This window comes from Glycine soja, chromosome 10 (genome assembly GCF_004193775.1).
Source record: "Glycine soja cultivar W05 chromosome 10, ASM419377v2, whole genome shotgun sequence".
Taxonomy (NCBI): domain Eukaryota; kingdom Viridiplantae; phylum Streptophyta; class Magnoliopsida; order Fabales; family Fabaceae; genus Glycine; species Glycine soja.
This window is the reverse complement of record NC_041011.1, coordinates 12,870,991-12,889,024: the sequence shown is the minus strand read 5'-3', so window position 1 is coordinate 12,889,024 and position 18,034 is coordinate 12,870,991. Positions and strand designations below refer to the sequence as shown.

Sequence of the window (18,034 nt, the reverse complement as noted above, 5' to 3'; positions counted from 1 at the left end):
TCTGCTATGTGAAAACTTATAAAAACCACAAACAGTATGAGACTATTTTCTTTAAGCTTCAACCTGTTAACTTGCTTTCCATCAAGATGATTTGCAGAAGTTAATTATTTTTGTTTGTTCGACCAAAACTATGTTGCTAGGTTTTGATAAACCCTAAGTTAATATTAATTAATAATTTTGCGCTTCAAAAAATTAGAAAAGAAATTCGGCGATCCAAAATTTCTAGATACGCATGCTAATCTGACTAAAGATAAGAGTGTGTTGTGCATTACTATCAGTTGAAGACACCAACACTATGGAGTAATGCGACTTTTGACTTGTGAAATTGTTCCGTAAATTTTATTCATTCTCTCCTTTTTGCGGTTATCAAAATGGATAAGAACACACATTAAAACTCCTAAATTAGAGATTCCTATAAAATTCTCAACCAAAAGAAAAATTATCCTAAAAAAGAAAATAAGTTATACTTACAATGTAATAAAATTAGCTCTTCTATCAGTGCTAGTGTGTTACTCTCACTTTTACTACTACTATTCTCCTGTAGATAATGCAAATTTGAAAACTTGTATTGGGTTTTTGATTTTTATGGCTGTGAACCAAAAATCATGGTCTGTGGAACAGAATGGTTACCGGGACTGAAGTGCTAATTTTGAATAAAAAAGGAGGGGAAATTAATTTTATGTGTCTACTCTGCAGTTTAGATTAGATACATATATTTTTATCTTATCCATCCAATGTTATTTTGTTGTACAAATAGAATTATGAATTTATCGATCAAATAATATAATGGTTTATATTGAAAAACTAGAGCGGGAGAATTTTGGGGAAAGGATAGATACAGATTGTGAACCTAGGTAGGCATTGGTGGGGATGGATAATACGTACGTTATCTGGTTGGATTTGATGGCTGAGTTGGGTCCATTCATTGTCTGAATTCTGAACCCAGTTGGTAGGGTCCTTCTCCTATATCTGTTAAAGTTATGAGCATGTGATACACTAAACCCCACTAAAGAGTTTATAGTGAGAAGCATTCAAATTATGACATCCGATAAAGTTATGACACTTGAATTACTCCAATATGAATTAATCTGTATGGAAAGGTCAACGATTGATAGATATAATGGGACACTATATATATATATATATATATATATATATATAAAACCATGTCTAGAGCTTTCAAAGAATATTAACAGTTCTTCTTCTGGACATTATCCAACTACAGACTTGTTCTACGGTCTGGTTCTTCCTAGTTGATATTTAGTGGCTTTTTTATGTGGGAGCTTCATTATGATGTTGGCTACAAAGTCATCATGGATTGGATATTGACGCCATCATGACATTGGATATAACGTACAAGACTAATCTTTGATTTTGAAAGGACACATTGGACTTGGAGTATATTAACAAAGGATAATATCAAGGAATTTGTTAAATCACAAAAAAAAAATAAGCCAAATTAGGTAAGACAATATCAAGCAAAATTTCAGAAAAACAATTCAATGCCTTCTGCTGCTAAAGCAGTCTAAGAGGGTTAGTATAAACCAAAAACAGAGAGGCTCGAATCATTTGCTCCATGACTCTATCAGTCTGTTTGCTACCTTTTGAGAGTTAGAACTGAACTTTTCAAACTAGTCATGACTCAATAATTATAAATTATATCAGGCAAAACAAGACGTAAGACAAACAAAAGAATTATTCTCTGTAGTTTGATGCTTCTTGATCATTCTCTCTACTTGGTTTGAAAATAAATCACAACTGTGTGAGAACTAGAAGCAAGCACAATAAGCGGCAGAGATGTCAAAGTCTCTCATTTAATCATGGACAAAGAAACTTCATTTTAGCCCATCAAGAAGACAGGGGAATTTTATAATGGAACATTCTATATGAAAAAACATATTCAATAGTTTCATGGACCCTAAAATATGTCAAAGTTCATTTCTCATATATTTGGGGTGTTTCTCTCAAAGTGATTAGGTTCTGGTAACAATACTTGGAATTTTTAAGTGTTTAGTTATTTTGAATGGTGAATGGATGACATGCGAACATAGAAAGATGTAAAAATTTGTTTTCCTAAGAAGTGGATGATTAGATGAATGTGTGTCTTATGTGGTTGTATTTGGTAAGTGGTGGGGTGGAGTTCTAAGTATCAGATCCGTTGCCCAAATCTACTTCTGTCTCCCTATGGATTTAATTGAAGAAACTCCTTGCATATGGTCAGGTGGTTGATAAGTGAGCTGTGGCTGATTATAGGTATTGGGTTTTCCTATGTGTATGTGTATACTGTTTAATGGGTTATGAAACAAAATGTTTTACACTGTCTGCAGTCCGATTTTCTTAAGTGACAATTGACAAGACTATCCTATGTAGTATTGCAAATTGAAATCGCAAAAAGACAGCAAGTAGTTTGAGGGACTATGGCTCTTTAGTCGCTGATATGATGACTTGACTGACAGCATCTGATACTTGATAACTATACAAGTATACATATTAGAACAGTAGCAGTGCTTTCTTGTGATTAGGTTTGTGGAGTATAAATGTAAATGTTGGAAGAAATTGCATAGATTCCTCTTTCACTTATTTATTCAAATAATCATATCCCCAATAAAACAGCTGGAAATTGTGTATATGTTACTTCTGATTCTTGTTTTTTACTCTTTTTTTTTTCATTTTTTGTTGGTTTGATGATTGTTTGGCATTGCAGAGTAATGGGATTTCCCCAATAAAAAACCTGGCAAAAGCTCCTGGACCAGCATATGGAAAGACCATTCCCCACCAGAATGTCACTTCCAATGGAAAAGATTTGCATCAATTCCAAACCTACACCTACAGCCCAGTTTCGGTTTTTGAAAGTAGCAGTTCGTCCTCAGTTGAGAATTCCAACTTCGATCGACCTGTCATCCCAGTGAAGCAGGCTCGTAGTAAACGTCAGCATCCTTCAAACTTCAGTCCTCTATGAGACAATGACTTCCACATTTTGTATTATATTTTTTTAATTTTTTGTTTCTAGAAAGGTGTCTTTGAAATTCTATTAAAAGTGATGGATCAATTCTTTGATAGAAATTAATCATTGGTAAAATTAGGAGATACTTTATATTCATAACACCGGTTAAAATAAAAGTTGTCCTTCAACCGAAGAAGAATCTGAAATGGGGATCTGAGAAACCACATAAATACAATCCTATAATTAAGGTAGAGGAAAAATTCTGGCCAAGCTATGCTTCCCCCTTTAACAGCTTCAAAATTCTATAAGCAGCACACTACTGTAATTTTAGTTCACTCATGTTAGGTGACATCCCTAAATTGGGAATCTATAGCCTGGCCATGCTTAAATGCTTATAATTTTCTAGATGTTCCAGCTTAAATGTTTTGAATGTTCTCAGCATGAGAATTTACTTCTCACGATGCTCAAACAAGTGTGCTGGGTACAACTATAAAGATCTGAGTCAATGAGGTTGTTAGGAAGCTTGTCTCTGGGCCCTCTCTTTTTGGATTTGTTTGGGGGAAAAATAATAATAGTCTTTTTCTCTCATGAGTCGCAGTCTTTCCTTCTTATTATTCCCATCTATCTATTAATTACTTGTCTCTTCCACAGTTCCACATGTTGTCCTTTTGGCCTGGTGTTTTTCCTTCTTAACTTATGGTCTTTGTTTTTCCGCTTTCCTACATCTTCTTTTCAGAATAGTTGAAAATAATGCAAGTTGTATATAGACTAATAATACAATTATATTAGACTTTATAATTGTTATAATTAAGAAACAATTTTTATTTCTTAACTAATTTTTGAGATTGAATTAGACCCAAGTCACATTCAAAGAAATATATATATATATATATATATATATATATATATATATATATATATATATATATATATATATATATATATTTAAATGTGAAAAATCAGATTAACTAAAATGTATCTAATTGTTTATTTATTTTTAACCTAATTATGAAAATACTTGTCTGGTTTATTTAGAAGCATATAATAAAATTCCCTTTTTAGTTACTACAAAAGTAACTAATTAAAATGAGATTTTTTAAGTAAAGTTCACATATGTATAAAATCATTGTATAACTTATATTTATTGTTGAAAAATATATCTAATTAAAAATATTTATACTAATTATTTTAGTTAAGACATGTAAATATTTTATTATTAGTTATATAATGACATATGAATAAAATATTTGATATTTTAAATTATTTTTTATTATATATTTTATCTTTTATGTATGAAGGATGAACCAATGTTTCTATTGTTTTCATGCCTTGTTGCTTCAAGATATATTGAATTAAGGCCATCTTTTCCTTTTTTGTTTTGGACATTTTAATGCTTTTAACAAGATCTTAATCACAGCTTAATAAGGAAAAAATATATTTCAACCAAGAGTGAATACTGTGAATGAATTTAGTAGGTCGGCAGAGATTGATACCAAAATGAGGAGGGGGAACAAAACCCAGAGGAGTTTATAATTTACAAACTATAAATCATGGTTTCAATACATCATGGATTTAGTATGCCAAGGCTTTGTATTGTTAACAAAGAGGGGGAAGAAAACTCAGCAAAGGTTATAATTTACAAACTATAAATCAGAGTTTTAATACATCTTGAATTTAGTAGGCCAAAGCTAGTATTCTTGTTCTACCATATTTTCTCAAGTTACTGAAAATGTCACATCCAATAGTTTCTCAACTCATGCAAAGAACACAGGCATACATGACGTGACACACATGTCACAACACAATCAGCATTTTTGCATGGTTAAAATTCCTGTTCAGATGGACCAAAATATGTTGTATTCAGATTAAAAATAAAAACAGTGGTGTGTTTGTCAGGTAAGTAGAGAGAGAATTCATCAAGAACATCTTACAGTTTGAGTTTTGTCAGGCTCTACTACAGGTTTGCTATGAGGATCAGTGGCAGTCTTTCCTGGTGAATCTGGGTTGCCACCTGTCTTTTTCTCATCCCTGGCCTTATTAAAAATCACTGTGAAACCCTCAGCTGAGGTTGGATGATTGACATCCTATTCACCAAATTTTGGAAGTGGCCGGCCCTTTTCCTGTGGGATAATTACATTAGCCAATGCAAAATAAAGACTCAAAATATTTTTAAAATAATTCCTTAACATTTTTATGAACTTGATAATTATATAACTGGAAAGAAAGTGTGTAAAGCTAATAACATAATAGATTTTCTATATACTACAAAAGTTTGATAAATGCATGTCTCAAATAATAAAGTTGGTTCCTATTAAGCATAAAAGAATGAAGACCAAACATCACACATAAAAGCAGACAAGTTTGATTAAAAGGAATAGCTGTTGTTGGCAAAGAACCCATACCTTAAGATCATAGACATGCTACTATTTGTATTATTGTAGTGTCAATTCACGTAAATTATTCTTCCAAATTCTTATTGAATCTCTAGAAAGAGGCATGTTTCTAATTGCCAGACACCTTTGCTTATCCATTATACATCACTCACACAAAGGTCAAGTCATCATTTAGAGTTTGGACAACACTTGACATAACTAATCACATATGATTTGTAGCACATGTACAAACCAAGTCATGACTCACACAAAGGTTCTGTCTACTTTCTTGTTTTTTCTTTTCCCTACTCAGAGACTAGCAGTCATTCATTCCTACACTGTTCAGTGATTTAAAATCCATGGTATAGACTCTGTCCATCTTCTGAGAAAGTTGGATTTGTCCCGCTAGTTAGAAAAACTTTTATATTCTATACCATTCCAAATATTATGGGAAGATGAAACAGGATAAAGGTCTATGACATTGTACAATTTGACCTTTTATGGTTTGGTTTTTTAGCATTCTTGTTTCCTTTACACGGCTTAAGATCAACTTCCCTACTAGCCCTTTCTAATAAAATCTTGTTATTCTCTTTAAAAGAAAAAAAATCTCTGGCCAAATTATTTAAGCAACAAGAACTTCGTCTATTTAGATACAATCATATCATATATCATATATCATACAATTAACAATTTGAATCACATCTACTCTCACCCATTAATAATCTAAAAGCAAGTTAACTATTATTGGCTCAATTAAGCTTCATGCTAAGTGGGTTTTTCTGTGAATTGACTTACCAGTCACGTTAGAACTGAGCTGATGATGAATTCACAATCTTCTAAAAGCCTGATTGATCTGAAAAATAATATCATAACTTTTAAATTTTATGAAAGTGCAAAGTTAATTGGGCGAGTGTCAAAGTTTGATCTCATTAAGAAATGGATTTCTAGAAGACACGCCACATCACATTTGTATCGTATTAAACAATTAGGTCCGAAAGAATAATGGTTCAATTTAAATACTCTCAAGTGTCCCCGAACAATAGCAAAACGTTGATCCTAATCTATGTTGAAAAGACACCCAAAAAAGAACAAATTACACATCTACAAAAGAAGAAAATGTTAAACACAAGAAATCACATATGATCCAATTTTTCGCCCTTTAGTTTTTTAAAATTTCGTTTAAGTGCGCACACATGCTTAGCTGTTAAACAAAGTGTTTTAGCAGTACAAGTATATATATTGTGGTCTTTACTTTATTAAGATGATTATCCATATATCCTTACCACACACGGATATTACTAGTACATATATACATTTTTATATGTTATTATTAAATTTAAAAGAATGGGAACATTATTATTAGGTTTGGTGGTGTTCAGATTTTTTTTCCCCTTAAGTAAACGTCACAAGTAAGGTTTATAACTAGTGATCGAACAGGTGAAATAAGTATGTCACGACAGCTTTCAATATCTGGGTTAAGTTATGAGTTTCTAGCACTTCTTCAGCAATGGACTTATGTTCATTTGGAGGCCCGTAATATCCTTTTGACTTTTGAGCTTAAAATACAAAAAAAAAAAATTATGAATGTCAAATAAAGAAAAAGCCTTGTTTTCAATAGATAAAGAACAGTTTAAAGAGAAATATAAACAACTTTAAATATGATCAAATATCAAACTAAATATCAGTCTTAATTATATAGCCAGTTCAAAGGACTAAACTGTATAGGAATATTTTAAAATTCTACAAAGAAACTAAATACTCTAATAAGGTTAAAAAAACACTTTTATTCTAAACATTCATTGAATTATATGATTTTGTCCTGATATTTATATTAATTTTAATTAAAACACTCATTTTTGTCGGGATTAACATTTGCAAATTATAATCTGATCACCCTAGCATGCTATGAAAAAAAATGGTATCAATATGCAACAAACATTGACTGATAGGATCAAGTTGAGTCATAGCTGCAGGTATAAATATGCAGCAAACATTGAACACAAATCAGTACCATAGAATTTGGAAGACAAAGTTTACCCAAGAGCCAACTTAGGCACCTTTTTGTATGTATTAGGAAGTTATGGCAGGAAACATGGGGTGGGGTGTGATAGAAGAGGAGGGATGGAGGAAGGGACCTTGGACTTCTGAGGAGGACAGATTGCTCATTCTGTATGTCAAGTTCCATGGTGAGGGCAAATGGAACTCTGCTGCTAGGCTTGCAGGTCCCTACCAAACTTTATACACTATATATGTCTTGCTCCTTAATTCCTAACATAGTTTACACCTAAGTCTAATATCAATTGACTTTGACAATACAAGTGACACAACAATTAAATTGCTTCCAACTTCAACTCAGTAAATTGACTACCCTTTACCATAAGTTTTTCTTTTGGCCTTTTGGGATCATGTTATTTATTATTCTTAACTCTTGACTCTTGAGTATCATTCTTCATAATTGTTTTTATCATCTTTTTTTTTGTCCAAATGATTGATCATTTATTATTCTCTTAACAGGACTAAAAAGAAATGGGAAGAGCTGCAGATTGAGATGGGTGAATTACCTGAGGCCAGACCTCGAGAAGGGTCAAATAACACCACAAGAAGAAAGCATAATTCTAGAGCTGCATGCTAGGTGGGGAAACAGGTAAAAAAAAATGAATTCCAAATCTCTTTGAACTTGCATGTTTTTATAATAAATCTGCGAAGCTAAATCAAAATTAATCACTTCAGGTGGTCAACAATTGCAAGAAGCTTGCCAGGAAGAACTGACAATGAGATAAAGAATTATTGGAGGACTCACTTCAAGAAAAAGATAAGGGCTCACTTCAGCTAAAGATATGAAGAAGACTCCAGAATACAAGTGGACTATGATGTAGTTATTTCTGGTAATAAGTAGACAACTATCATTACCTTGTGTACCCCTATAAACTGTCTACATTATATATAATCATGATATAGAGTTTGGGACATCTAATCTCCCCTGCCAATTAATCCAATCCTATGATTAGGAAACATGACAAAATTAATTAAAATCTATTCATCTAACCTACTCTAAATTGAGATGCAAAATTGTACTATAAAGGGCTAAATTTCAGGTATCTTCGCAATTCATCCATAAAAATTGAGTATTTCAGTCCACTTGAACAAAATTTCAGAACATTCATCGATCCATAAAAGATCTGATTAAAGGTCTATGCCAGCACAGAACAAACAGAAGAGGTTGTGGAACTCTGAAATTCTGGAAATGAATTGCTTAGAAAGAATCAATTATGAAAGGAAATAAGGAATGTAAATATTGTAGAGGGTGCTATAGTGGAATGCGTTAAATTTATTCTTATTTTTTTTCCTGTTTTTTCCCATTTTATAATAGCAAGTTAATTTATTAACAGCAACAGTGAAGCCTAATCCAAAAAATCTACATGAAGGCAAACCATACAGAATTTACAGACACAACAAAGAACATATATTAAAGGCATATGATTCAAATGAAAAGGAAAATATGACCCTATATCATGAATCGCTGAAGAGAAACATCTCAAAATAAGGGGAAAATACAAGACAAGACTGGCCACATTTGTACTCATTCCCTTGATAAGAAGTATATATGAATCAGTTTCATAACTTATAATGCTTTCCCATAGATAATATATGTATGTATTGTCAGCATCCCGGCCCAAAAATATGATATGGATTAGTTCTATCAGTGTACGAAAACACAAATTCGCAGACAACAATGAGATAATATGCCAAGGAGAGAAATTTGTTTTACTTAAAACAATCGAGAATGTATCATTAAATTAATTAATAAATTTTAACATTAGCTCTCCAAAGATATTAAGACAAATATATCATCATCTACCTAAAATATAATAACCATTCAATAGCTTTCTGAAATATCATCCAACAACAGCATCTAGTCATTCACAAAATATGCCAATATGGTGGTTTAAACACAAAATAACAAAATTTATCCAGATTACAAAAGCATTAAATTGTTCATGTAAAACAGAACTGGTTGCAGAACATACACATATATTCCAATCTTACAACATTTATTTAATATACAAACTTCATTTGCTCTGCTAAAATTAGCAAATATGTTTTGGGAATTACCTTAGTATGAGCTGGTCCCATTCCTTAAACCCAGCATTGATCAAATTATCAACAGTGACACTCCTGCGCCTTTCACTCCGTCCTGTCAGTAGAATAACCTTGAATCCCAGATTCAAAACATCTTCATAGAGCTTTAAACTGGGTTCAATGGCTGGAGTTACACCCTTCTCCACCCAATTGTTAAACTTCTCGCGGTCAAAGACCTCAAGCCTACAAGCAAATGCAAACAAAGGTTCATGTTAGGAAGAAAGAAAAATAAGTCAAGTTAGCATGATAGATACAGAAGAATACTATCTAGAGTCATTCATTCCTAGAGGAATATTCACAGGAAGGAATAAGAAAACATCAAAACCTGATTAACCCCTCCAAATTTTCACACTACAGAACTTTTGTCCTAAAAGCTATTTTGGTGTAAAAGTAAACTCCAATTCAAGCTCCAACATTATCCAAACAAAACTAGGGGCAATTAAGCATGAATTTGGGGTTATTTAACTCTTTTTTTTTTTTTAAACCAAAGAGTACAAAACAGAGTTCTTAAATCCCACAAAAGCATAAAATTCCCAACTCCAAATAGGATTACAGTATCTTCAATCTCTCTTGATTGTTAAACAATAATTTATAACACTTCTTATGTCCTTTCCGAATTACCCTATTTTTCAGCTTTCAGATGAAAGCAAACTAAATTTCAGCCAAAAAACTATCTTTACAACACCATTACAACACCATTAAAAGAAATTACATGGAACCCGTGACCTTTCTTCAACAGTACACGAACCAATTAACCTAAAACAAGGTTAAAATAAGCTTAACCTAACAAAGTTAGTAACTGACTAACCAATCTCTGTCTTCACGAAGCTTCGAGCGGAGAAGTTGGAGCGATGAAGTCGAAGAGCTGAAGGAGCTTCAATGGAAGAAGGGGTAGAAGCTTCAATGGAAGAACAGGTGAAGGAGCTTCAATGGAAGAAGGAGCAAGCAGAAACCGAAAATCAGTAGGGTTCATGCAAGCAGAAAGCGAAAATCAATAGGGTTCAAACACAAAGGTCTAGGATTCAAAGCAGAAAACGAAGGAGCAAGCACAAAGGTCTAGGGTTCAAAGCAGCGCAATCTCGAAAGCTAGCAGAAACGTGCACACCCGTGAGGTCTAGGAGCAATTTCCCTTATTTGTTTTTACAACTACGACGGTTTTTTTCTAAAAACCGGCTTAAATTTTATAAAACATAACATTCTAAGGCGGTTTTCAATAACCGCCTTAGAAAGTGCGTCGTAAAATGAAATTTGTTACACAATAATTACAAAAATGCCACCGCACCACTTTCTAAAGCGGTTCCTCAAATAACCGTCGTAAATCGCGTGTCTTAAAAAGCCATTTTTCTAGTAGTGAATCTTAGAAAATATAAATGCTTGGATATAAAAGTACATCCCCATGCCAGGAACAATATTATAATAAATTTTAAAAAAATATTAACTAAATAGTCAAATTTAATTAAATGTTTCACTAGACTTTACTAACCTAATTACTCCACTAAAATCTACTAATATAATTGCTCCATTTTCTAACTAACAAGGTTTCTGCGCGTGTTGAGGGCGAAAGGGGAGGCGCATGAGGCCGTGGATGTTAGTGGGGAGTTGATGACTTTGACCAACAGTGTAATATCGAGGATGGTTTTGAGTCGAACATGTTGCGAGAGCGATGGTGACGTGGAGCACGTGAGGAAGATGGTGGCGGACACTGCTGAGCTGGCGGGGAAGTTCAACTTGGCGGATTTTGTGTGGTTGTGTAAGGGGTTGGATTTGCATGGGATAAAGAAGAGGCTTGTGGGTATTTTGGAGAGGTTTGATGGCATGATGGAGAGGGTGATAAGGGAGCATGAGGAGGAGAGGGAGAGAAGGAAGGAAAGAGGGGAAGGGGAGGAGATTAGGGATTTGCTTGATATTTTGTTGGAAATTCATCAAGATGAGAGCAGGGAGATCAAGTTATCTAGAGAGAATGTCAAGGCTTTCATCTTGGTAAGCAATTCTATTTTGACTTGAGTTATATTATACTCTATTTATAATTATGCAAGATATTTTTTTAACTTCGAAAATGATTTTAGGCCACTCAAAAAATTATTTAACACCTATAATGTAATAGAAAGAGGTTTTATTCCTTGTATTTTTTAATCAATGAAATCAGTTCTTCAACCTTTTAAAAATATGAAATTTTCTATTCGTCCCTCCAATGTGTTTTTGTCACCAATGAATGAAATTAGTGGAAGACTAAAATAACATATTTTAAAAAATTGGAGGACTAATTTTAATTTATTGGTTAAAATTAAATTAAATTAAGAAATGTTATCAACACACTTTATTATTGATTAAAGTTTATTGAAATGTATAAATTTTTATGAGTCTCGCCTTTTATTTAATGAATTTTTCTTGATTTTTTAATTTTTAATAAGTTTTAACTACTAAGAAAATGTGTGTTAAAAGGAATATATTAAAAAATGTGTGTTAAAAAGAGTATATTAGAAAATTTGTTACTAGCATTCAATTAAAATTGACAAAAATAAAGAGATTGAAAACACCTTATTTCCTATTTATGTTGCTCAACATGGACTTGCTTGTGTGCTTGTATTCTCTACCCATAAAGCTGTTGGGTATTGTTTTGGATGCTTTGCATCAGTTCGTATAAATTCATAGGTACATGCATGTGACTCTATAATATAATTTTTAATTTTTACTTTTCAATGTTTATCTTACCCAAATTATAATTATAAGTTTCTTAAGATCTAGAATTGTTCACACTAGACTTGGACTAGATATGTTATATATGCAAGCAAGACTTGTGTTTTTTCTATTGTATTTTATTCATTACAGCTGGATAATATTATCTACATACAATTAATTGATCTCTTTCTTTAACGTCCATGAAACGTTTTGTTTGATTGCCCGTTGTCTCCCTTCCCTTCATTAACTTTCTCAATGGTGCACCAACATATATAATTATATTATAAAGATTATACAAGCTAGTGGGTCCCTTTCTCTCTATATATAGACAAATTATTTTATGCCAGCAGCCATGACCGAGGCCGTAGGAAATGGAGGAGCACCCAATAACTTGTTTTTCTTAAAAGTAACCTAACTTGTACGGACTATTAATCTAATTTTAAAATGGGAAAATAAGTTGAAAAATGATACTTGTAAAATTATTTATTTGTATAACAAAATATACAACTAAAAAGTGAAAGAGATAAAAGGGAAAAAATTTGAATTTAAATTGTAACAAAGGATAAGATTAAAGAAAGAGATACAGATAACATATGATATCATATAACTTGATGGATCTGTATCATATATCATATGTTAGACTATATAAAATGTTTCTACATTATTATTCAATCATAAATTATTTGTAATTTTTATCTAAAAATTTTAGTTAAGTTGATTGATTAGTGTACTGATATTATTGTAAATCCTTTGATACAAGTTTAATTGTTATGAATAAAAAAAATTAGTAATGTTATTTTAATTAATTTACACTATTATGCATGACCTAATAAACTCTTTAAAAACATGCATGATATTATATACATGCAGGACATATATATGGCAGGAACCGACACATCAGCTATAACCATGGAGTGGGCACTAGCAGAGTTAATCAACAACCATCATGTGATGGAGAAAGCAAGACAAGAGATAGATTCAGTGACAGGGAACAAAAGGCTAATACAAGAATCAGATCTTCCCAACCTTCCATACCTACAAGCCATAGTCAAAGAAACACTAAGGATTCACCCTACAGCGCCACTGCTAGGGAGAGAATCATCAGAAAGCTGCAATGTATGTGGCTATGACATTCCAGCAAAGTCCTTAGTGTTTGTTAATCTGTGGTCTATGGGAAGGGACCCCAAAATTTGGGAGGACCCTCTTGAGTTCAAGCCAGAGAGGTTTATGAACAATAATGAAGACAAACAAATTGATGTGAGGGGACAGAATTTCCAGCTATTGCCATTTGGGACTGGGAGAAGGTTGTGCCCTGGTGCATCACTTGCACTTCAGACTGTGCCTACTAACGTTGCTGCTATGATTCAATGCTTTGAATTTAGGGTTGATGGGACTGTTAGCATGGAAGAAAAACCAGCCATGACACTTCCTAGGGCACATCCTTTGATTTGTGTCCCTGTGCCACGCATGAACCTTCCCTTCTAGTGTATATTTTGAGAAAATTAATGGTAGAATGCATTTAGTGTATAATAATATGTTCTCTATCTCATCACCAATAGTCCAATAAAGCAGCTTTCACTTTTTCTTTAGAAAAAGAAATTCAAGGTGATCATATTTTTAATTACAAAGATGAAAACTTATTGTTTGGGTTAATAAATAATGAAATGTCGTCTTGATTTTGATATAAAGAAAATAAGCATTTTCTTAATTAATTCTCTCTATATGCTCATCTTTGTATAGGAAAATAAAAAGTATGTTTAATTAATCTTTTTATATAGTTTTTTTATAGAATTTTTTTATATACTTCTTAATATATTTACACTAACTTTTCGCTTTAATCATATTCTTAGTCCTTATGTCTCCATTTTGTGATGGTTTTATAGTTTTAGAAAACTAAGAACATAGACTAAAATATATATAAATTAAAAACCGTAAAGTTTTTAGGTATAAGAACTAAAACAAAAAATGGGTGTGGTATAAGGACCAAAAGATTGATTAATTAGGTCTTCACTTAGTTTGGTCAACTGACTTTCAGATTATTAATTTGCCAATCTAACTCTAATTTATCTCTCCAAATGGTGTTTCAAGGAGTCCAACAATAACATCCATATACTCCATTGGTTTTCAGGAATTCAAAGCTTCATCTCTTTTAATATATTGGAGTTTGTCCTTTACTCACACCTTGCGTGTTGGGATGGTAAATCACATAAAATACTAATAGTCAAATCACAACACAAAGTCATGACTAGTCTTAAAGATATTAAACAACATTAAGTAATTAAACATAAATCAAACTAAAAGTCTAGAATGTCACAACAAAAGTATAAATCAATTATCATCTTCCATTTCAAAAAAAAATGTAGCGTTGGAAGAACTCCCCTTCACTTTTGCATCTTTGTCACCTTCCCCTCATCATCTACAACATATATTATATTTTTTATTATAACTGAAATCCTAAACTAAAGTCCTTAAGCTTTTTTAACACTACTGCAAAAAAGACATTTAAAGACGGTTATTAAAGACTTTTAATGACAGTTAACAACCGTCTTTATATCTAATGTCATTGAAAGTTAAGACTTTTCACGACAGTTCTCACAAAACCATCGTAGAAAAATCAACTTTTCTAAGACGATTCTTTTGTAAGAACCATCTAAGAAAGTATATATTCTAAAAAGAACCGTCTTACGAAAAAATCATCTTAGAATGTATACCTTCTAAGACGTTTCTTAAAAAGAACCGTCTTAAAATGTTTGATCCTGTAGAGAATGAATTCTGTGGCTACACTTACTAGTGACACCAGTACGTAATTATGTGGTTACACCAACATTTCCTGTATACATGAATTTGAAAACAAGAAAAAAAATATGATAATGTTCTCAAACTAAACAATAAAATATGTTATATTATTCTAAGAAATTGAGGGAAAAAATTTTGTACCTAAATAACAACAGCCAAACTATCTGCAAGAAGGGACAATGTCAACCACACCTGTAGGCATGTTTGAAATGCAGCCATGGGAATTGAACCTAGTCTTGCAACCAATGATGTTGCTAAGGTAACACAAAATGTCACTGCTATTACCCTTAGCATCAACAATCCTCCTGCAATAATTGATCAAATAATTGAAAACAAAAATGAACATAAGTAATCTAGCAAAGTTTACCATTAACTATGATTCACTAATGTAATATGTGAAAAAAATAAGTGAAATAAAAAATAAAAAAATGGAGTCTATTTTGACATTTAAAATTAATAAAGCATTTAGCTAATATGATTTTGGAGTTAAATTTTATTTGTCTAATCCATATTTTATATTGGGCTAATTGAACAGTAAGAGTCAACCCATCTTGAAACCTTTATATATATGTACGTATATGGTTAAATTATGTTTTACTGCTACATATTTGAGCTTATTGTGACTAACTTTTTCTCTTTCTTTCTTACAATACTTATAAACAATTTACAACCTCAACATGCTATATTTAGCCACCTTACCATTTTTAAGAAATCGGAAAATCTGTAAATCCTTTTTGCTTGGAGGTAGGAGATGCACTTTTTTCATTAATATTAATAAGAGAGTGAATGTCATCATGTACCTACAAGGGTATGGTTGCAGTTTTGTTAGTAAGAACTCGGAAAATGATTAACGATTATTCTTCAAATATGTAACAAAGTAAGACTTACTAGGAGAGAACATGTGCAATGGTTGCACCTTTGATGCCTAACTTCAATGTGAAAATAAAAATTGGGTCCTATATGACATTCAATGCATATCTCGAAACTATATAATAAAACCAAAGAAACAAATAAACCAAGTTAATCAAATATATAATATTTTAAACTAATTCTTAATTAATTATTATAATCCAAACTCAAATTTTCTCAATAACATTAACAATTTTCTCCCAATTAGTTATCTAATAAAAATAAATTTATTTATTTTTAACTATTTTAATCAGTACCCTCAATATTCTTTGATTAACACTGTATATAATAGAGTATTTTCAAATTATTATTAAAATAGTATTATATTAGTTAAACTAACATTTAAGATTTATCAAAATTAAAAGTTTCAAATGCCTGGTTTTTTAATGATTTTTATCATTAATTAATATTTTAAAAATAATTTTAATTTTTTTATTTAATATGTATTTATAATGATACTTGGACATCTAAATATTTTAAACATTCAATTAACACTGTATATAATAGAGTATTTTCAAATTATTATTAAAATAGTATTATATTAGTTAAACTAACATTTAAGATTTATCAAAATTAAAAGTTTCAAATGCCTGGTTTTTTAATGATTTTTATCATTAATTAATATTTTAAAAATAATTTTAATTTTTTTATTTAATATGTATTTATAATGATACTTGGACATCTAAATATTTTAGACATTCAATTAACATGCTTTATATATGTTAATTAACCCTCTTTTTTTATCACATAAAATATCTATTACATATATTATTTTCTTTTTTTTAGGTCAATTATATATATCACTTTCCTTTATCATTTCTTTCTCTTCTTAGAGATGTATATTAGCATAAAGGATGTCCATTTAACATTTTCTTATATTTATATATCATACGAGATTACTTTCTACTATTCCATCTCTAAAAAAAAGCTTGTTACCATACTCTCAATAAAGAAGAAACTTACTCGTTTGACACCCATAACACCTAATTGAGGCTTGGTTGCAAATATAAGAACTGTAGCTTGAATGAGACCAAGGATTGTGCCAAAAAGTAGTGTTGTTGATGCTTAAGCAATAAGTCGCTTTTTCTTTCCAACTTTGTCCTTACTCTAATTCAGTAACTGTCTCAATACTCAACACCATCGTATTTCTCTTTTCCTATGTTGCCTCTCCTCTCATACACGCGCCAGATTTTGGGCCCACTTGTATTTTTCTTTGAGTCCTTTTTTTGATTGTGTATCCTATCACATAACATATATGAAATGAAAAATTAATATTTATAGGAAACAAAACAACATTTTCCAAAGGATCATATTTATAGGAAACAAAACAACATTTCTCTTTTGAGTCCTTTTTTTGATTGTGTATTTTTCAACCTTGCAGCAGTTCCAACAATATCAAATAAAACACAATCTCTAACCATGTAAAAAAATCATATTTATAACCACCTTCCTTCCAATAACAAAACTCAACTTGAACCTTATGTTAACGATTTAATTTCTTTTACACTAAAACAATCTATTGTAATTTTAAACTAATCCTCGTTGGTGCCTCTAGATAAAATTTTAGAGCCACCTATCAGTGTCTAGAACTCTTATTTAACAGAAGTAGAATAATACTTTTTTGTCGTCGTTGTTATTATTCTTTGTGTGTGAGTACTCCACCAGTCATCATTCTATTTTAAAGTAGTAATTTTCTGCTTTTGTTTTGAAAATTGAATGCATTTTGCTCTTCATGAATAAATTTTGTGATGAGAAACCAAATAAAGTGAATTTGGTAATGAAACTATTTCTAGGATCCAAAATATAGTTTGAATTTTGAAGCTTAAAGGCAACAACACATCAATATGGGAATCACTTTATGGCAAGTATGAAATGGATTTTTCAAAGCAATGCTAAAACCTACTTCTATAGGCACTCAAATGAAGGGTCATAGTTACCAAACTCTCTGAATTCCCTGCGTAAAAAATTCTCCATGCCATATATTGCATACCTACATCCATATGAAACCACATACCTGCTAGTTATGAGGGGATTCGATTCAATGCATTATTGCTGATTCCATTCAAAATCAACTTTAGCAAAACCAATCCCTAACTTTAGCAAAATATTTAGCAAAGAGAGGAATGCATAGTTGTCAAGATGAAGACAAAATGTTGTCTTGTTTTCTATTATTGTGGTTTTAGTTTATTGAATT

The 18,034-nt window shown here is 31.4% G+C and overlaps 1 protein-coding gene and 1 long non-coding RNA gene across 2 annotated transcripts in view; one reads left to right on the top strand and one right to left on the bottom strand.

The window, feature by feature from the left end:
* LOC114370818 (cytochrome P450 93A3-like) overlaps positions 1-13,734 on the top strand; it is a 32,386-nt gene extending 18,652 nt beyond the window's left edge. Inside the window, exons 2-3 of the mRNA XM_028328206.1 lie at positions 10,995-11,436; positions 13,006-13,734. Of these exons, the coding sequence (XP_028184007.1) occupies positions 10,995-11,436; positions 13,006-13,620 (1,057 nt within the window). The 3' untranslated portion in view covers positions 13,621-13,734. The remainder of the gene's footprint in view (positions 1-10,994; positions 11,437-13,005) is intronic.
* Positions 13,735-14,879: 1,145 nt separating this feature from the next.
* On the bottom strand, positions 14,880-15,910 carry LOC114371068. Its single transcript, XR_003658002.1, has 4 exons — positions 15,820-15,910; positions 15,631-15,731; positions 15,073-15,236; positions 14,880-14,965 (listed from the first exon to the last, which is right to left on the bottom strand). It is a non-coding gene; the product is annotated as an uncharacterized LOC114371068 (long non-coding RNA).
* Positions 15,911-18,034: the final 2,124 nt, after the last annotated feature.